Here is a 4,816-nt window from a genome sequence, read left to right on the forward strand (position 1 = left end):
CTCAAATTCTTGTTTTTATTTGTTAGTGTTTTTACATATTTCTAAAAATTATATTTATTTTTAAAAAACATAAAAATTATATTTTAATATTTAAAGTAAAATATATTTTTAAAAAATAGTTTACAGATGGATCCAAGTGAAATGAATGATTGGAAACAGGTTGAAAATACTAAAATATCTTGGGATAATTTTTTAATGATTAATAGAATCTGAAAAAAATCAAATTACCCTTTGTTCCTTATAACAAAGGCTTTTATTTTTTTCCACCCAGAAATAAAATGATAATTTCACTCCACAGTAAATCTTTTCTAGCACTACAACGAAAAATCCAAGCCCTTGGCAGCAAGCAAGATAAAATCAACTAAATTATTAGGGTTTTACAGGGAGATAGAATTAGACCAGCTCCAAATGCAATTTGACTCGATTACAAACATAGTTGCCAATGCGGTCTGGCAATTTAACCATGACTCAAAACTTGATCCCGGGTTGAATTTTAATAATCCAATCAACTCGAATAAACCCGATAGAATCATTTACAAGACAGAAAAAAATAAAATAAAATAACAGACACATGTTTATTCAATGCCGGCGAGTTGATTCGACAACCTAATACAGCAGGGTTTTTTTATCAATTCCGAATCAGGACGACAATGTGATTACAATCCTTGATACAGAACAAAATGCCTCCAATCTCCAAGTTTATTCTCAAAAACAGATATAACACCACCCGTATCAAGGCACAACCTTGTAATCTTTCATCTTGTCTAACCACGAAACAAAAGATTTCTTGGAATTTCGAAATCCCAAAAATCCATGTTCCTTGGTCTTGTTCAAATTCGTGACGATACCCGGACCACCGAATATCAAATCTGCAAACCACCATCCTCCAACTTGCTCCAGCTTGTTTGGCAGTAGCTGATTCTTCTTCACAATTTCCTCCCACACTGGTTCCTTATCTTTCATCGCCTCGGTGAATGTTATACTACTCTCCCCCTCTTCAAATCCATGTTCTTCGATCCCATATTCTTCTGCTAAAATCCTCCACAAATGCTTCCATTTGAACAGATCTCCGTTGTGGATATTAAAAGCTTCATTTTGTGCATTAGGATCCACACACGCCCAAATTTCATGCTCTGCAATCAGATCTGCATCAGAAGCAATTGCGTAACCATTCCAAGCCTCTTTTGTTCCACGAAAGATTAAAGGAGCTCCCTCGTGCTTGCATATTGCAGCGTAAACAGAAATAGTGACAATCAAATTCATCAAGCTATAAGGCGAAAACCCAAAGATAACATCAGGCCGGTGAACGGACCAAGTCACTCCTTCTTTCTTTGCCACTTCCTCGAACATAACATCTTCTAAAGTGTAATAAAAGTTGGGAGCATTTAATCTGGGCAGATCTTCCGTGAAAGGTGGATCATGAGCTTCAATCTTGCCATACAGCTCAAAAGGACCCACATATTGTTTCCCTCCTGTTTGGAGGCAGACATGGCGGAGATTGGGAGCGTTTGGTATAACGGCCTGGAGGACGTTACGGAACATGAGACCATTAATCTCGCAGTTCTCCTCCTCTGTGGGTTTACTGGCCCAGGTAACATAGAAGATGTGGGTCACATCAGCCAGCTTAGAAAGCTTCGATTGGGTTTCGGCGGTATCGGAGATGTCGCACTGGATGTACTCCACCGGATGATCCTCGTTCCAGTTGGGGCGTGAACGTCGGGCCACGCCGTAAACTTTCCATGGGCCACCAGGTGTGTCGGAGAGTGGGAGAATCTCCGCCAAACTGTTGCCGACAATCCCCGTAACTCCTAAAATCAGGGCCACGCTTTGGTAACCTCGTGGTGCTTCATCTTCTTCGGATCTTTTCTGCGGATTGAATCAAATACAACAAATGAGTTTTATTTATTAACATGGGCGTGGATGTATCATAGCTAGGGAGAGGACTGTTCCATTCTTACCTTGGCAGCGCCAATAGCACCAGACCACCACCAGCTCATGTTAACTTGCTGCTGCTTCTGGATATGTTTTGATTCAGAATCGCCCTATTAAAATTGGTTCTCGCGTGAAAACAAGAGCTATGTGACGCGAGCCATGACATACGTGACAACTAGATAGAGTTTTCTAGTAAAGCCTGCCTGTCGGGATTATCCGACAAAAGTAATGATAAGAAACGTGATTCGATTTTTAATTTTAATTAAATTTAACATTAATTTAGAGGATTAGTATGTAATTTGATTGAGCTTGTTAAATTAAAAAAAAAAAACTAAAGGAAATGAGTTTTTACTGTTAAAAAAATCCCTTTGATTGTAATTTTTTTCCTTTTGTTTTCTATATCATATCAACCAAACTTTCATTCGACAACTTGTGCACGACACTCTGCTGACTCGGATGATTAGAAGCAAAAATACCAATTTTCTACCTTTCCATAATACAAAATCAGGCAAACAAAAAATTGTAATCTACAAATACACCCTCCATCTATCGAATTGGTATCAAGTTAGTCCCTGATGACTGCACCAACAACACCATCAACTTGTGCATTTTATGACTCAGTGGGTTTTGTTGCATGCACTTAGTAACCCATGGCATACAAAATTGGTATAATTAATCGAGTTTTTGTCTCAATTTTTTATTTGATTTAACATATCTTCAGACTTTTTTGGTTAACTAGGGGGAACAATTTAGCTATGGTTGATTGAGTCATATTAAAATAATTTTTACATAATTTAATTTAAAATAGAAAATATCAAATAATTATATTTCTTGATACATGCTTTTTTATTCTTTTTTTTTTAATTCGACTCGCATTGTATTGTAGGAAGAGTTGTAACTTTAAGTTACCTGTCTTGTGGGCTCTGGACCCTGACCTCGAAGGGAGGCAGCCAAGACAAGTTGTTAACTAATATTAATTCCAGCCCAGTCGGAGTTTTTTCTAATAAAATTAAGAACAAAGAGAAATAGACCTCCAGCAAATATTTTTTCTTCAGAATTCAGATATGCTTTAATAGAAATCATCAACAATAAGAAAATCCTCCAATCCTCCAAATTATTTTTTAAAACAACATGACAGCAGCAAAAAGACCAGCAAACCTAAATCCACCAAACTCAAGGCACGATCTTGTGAGCCTTCAACTTATCCACCCACGAAATCAAGGAATTCTTGGAATTTCTAAACCCTAGAAACCCATGCTCCTTGCTCTTATTCATACACGAAATAATGGACTCTGCACCCAACACAAAATCGGCAAACCACCACACCCCGACCTCCTCCAACTTGTTAGGCAACAGCTGATTGTCCTTCACAATTTTGTCCCACACTGCTCCTTTATCCTTCATCAACTCCGTCAAGCTCACTGTCTTCCCACTCTCAGGCAACCCATATTTTTCTATCCCAAACTGTTCAGCCAAAACCTTCCACAAATGCTTCCACTTAAAAACATCTCCATTGTGGATGTTAAACGCTTCATTTTGTGCATTAGGATCCACAGCTGCCCAAATTTCCTGCTCAGCAATCAGATCTGCATCAGAGGCGATGGAATAAGCATTCCAAACAGATTCAGTCCCGGGGAATAGTAAAGGCATCCCTTCATGTTTACATATAGCTGCGTAAACAGAGAGAGTGCCCATCATGTTCATCAAACTATATGGAGAAAACCCGAAAATTGTATGCGGCCTGTGCACAGACCAAGTCACTCCCTCTTTCGTTGCCACTTCCTCAGCTAAAATATCTTCTAAATCGTAGTAAAAGTTGGGTGCCTTTAATCTGGGCAGATCTTCTGTGTAAGGAGTGTCATGTGGTTCGATCTTACCTACCAACTCGAATGGACCAACATAGTGTTTAAGACCAGTTTGGAGGCAAACATGTTTGAGATTGGGGGCGTTGGGGATAACAGCCTGAAGGACATTGCGGAACATGAGGTTATTAGCTTCGATGTTCTCGGCCTCCGTGAATCGGAGGGCCCATGTGACATAAAAGATGTGAGTAACATCAGTTAGCTGGGCGAGTTTTGCTTGAGTGTCGGCCGTGTTAGAGATGTCACATTGGATGTATTCAACTGGGTGGTCTAGGTTCCAGTTTGGCCGTGGACGACGAGCCACTCCGTAGACTTTCCACGGACCACCAGGCGTGTCGGAGAGTGGTAGGATTTCAGCCAAGCTGTTGCCAACAATGCCAGTTACTCCTACCACTAAAGCCACGCTCTGGTGTCCTCGTGATGCGTCTCCATTTTCAGATTGCTTCTGCAAAACATTTGCCAACAGATGAAATTAATGTTAAGTTAAAACATAAATATCAAGTTCAAATATTAAAGTGCTGAAGATTTGTAGATGGGGTTGGTTTAATCTTAATTACCTTGGCAGCTCCAATAGCTCCTGCCCACCACCAGCTCATTTTCTAGACAAGATTCTAAGTTCTACCCAAGAGTCAATCTTCACTGTCTCGCAAACTTGTTTGCTGTGTTAGGTTTCTATGGTACCAAATTCTTGAAGATTGTTATATAGGTGGCGTGGACGACGGTATGGGATGGTTTAATGATTTTTTCAGGCCTGGCTCACTGTCTGTGGTCACACATGCAGAGATTCTAGCAATATTTTCTTGGCAAACTCTAGTGTTTTTTTATTATTATTAATATGAATATTCAAGTCAATATATGTGTATTTTAATTAATCTCATGGATTCTGAAGTTAATGACCATGTAAGCCTCAAATAGCTCTGAAATCTATAAAACTTGAACTAATAATTTCTAAAAAACAAATTTAAAATCTAAACAGTTAAATTACACCCCTCAAAATTACCTCTCATCTATCTATTTATTAA

General features: G+C 38.8%; 1 protein-coding gene across 1 annotated transcript; it reads right to left on the minus strand.

The window, feature by feature from the left end:
- Nucleotides 1-681: 681 nt before the first annotated feature.
- Nucleotides 682-4,615, minus strand: LOC18104808 (uncharacterized). Its single transcript, XM_024585161.2, has 4 exons — nt 4,352-4,615; nt 3,109-4,239; nt 1,959-2,042; nt 682-1,866 (listed from the first exon to the last, which is right to left on the minus strand). Exons 1-4 carry the CDS (start codon nt 4,388-4,390, stop codon nt 733-735), a joined length of 2,388 nt encoding a protein of 795 aa, XP_024440929.1. The 5' UTR covers nt 4,391-4,615; the 3' UTR covers nt 682-732.
- Between the last annotated feature and the right edge of the window lie 201 nt (nt 4,616-4,816).

Source organism: Populus trichocarpa, chromosome 14, assembly GCF_000002775.5.
Source record: "Populus trichocarpa isolate Nisqually-1 chromosome 14, P.trichocarpa_v4.1, whole genome shotgun sequence".
NCBI lineage: Eukaryota > Viridiplantae > Streptophyta > Magnoliopsida > Malpighiales > Salicaceae > Populus > Populus trichocarpa.

What these genes read in the sequence shown, in the direction of transcription:
- LOC18104808 (XM_024585161.2), bottom strand. Translation starts at nt 4,390, where the DNA reads ATGAGCTGGTGGTGGGCAGGAGCTATTGGAGCTGCCAAG. An exon ending in GAGCTATTGGAGCTGCCAAG is followed by an intron (nt 4,240 to 4,351) that starts GTAATTAAGATT and finishes AATGTTTTGCAG; the next exon opens with AAGCAATCTGAAAATGGAGA. An exon ending in GTGCTATTGGCGCTGCCAAG is followed by an intron (nt 1,867 to 1,958) that starts GTAAGAATGGAA and finishes TTCAATCCGCAG; the next exon opens with AAAAGATCCGAAGAAGATGA.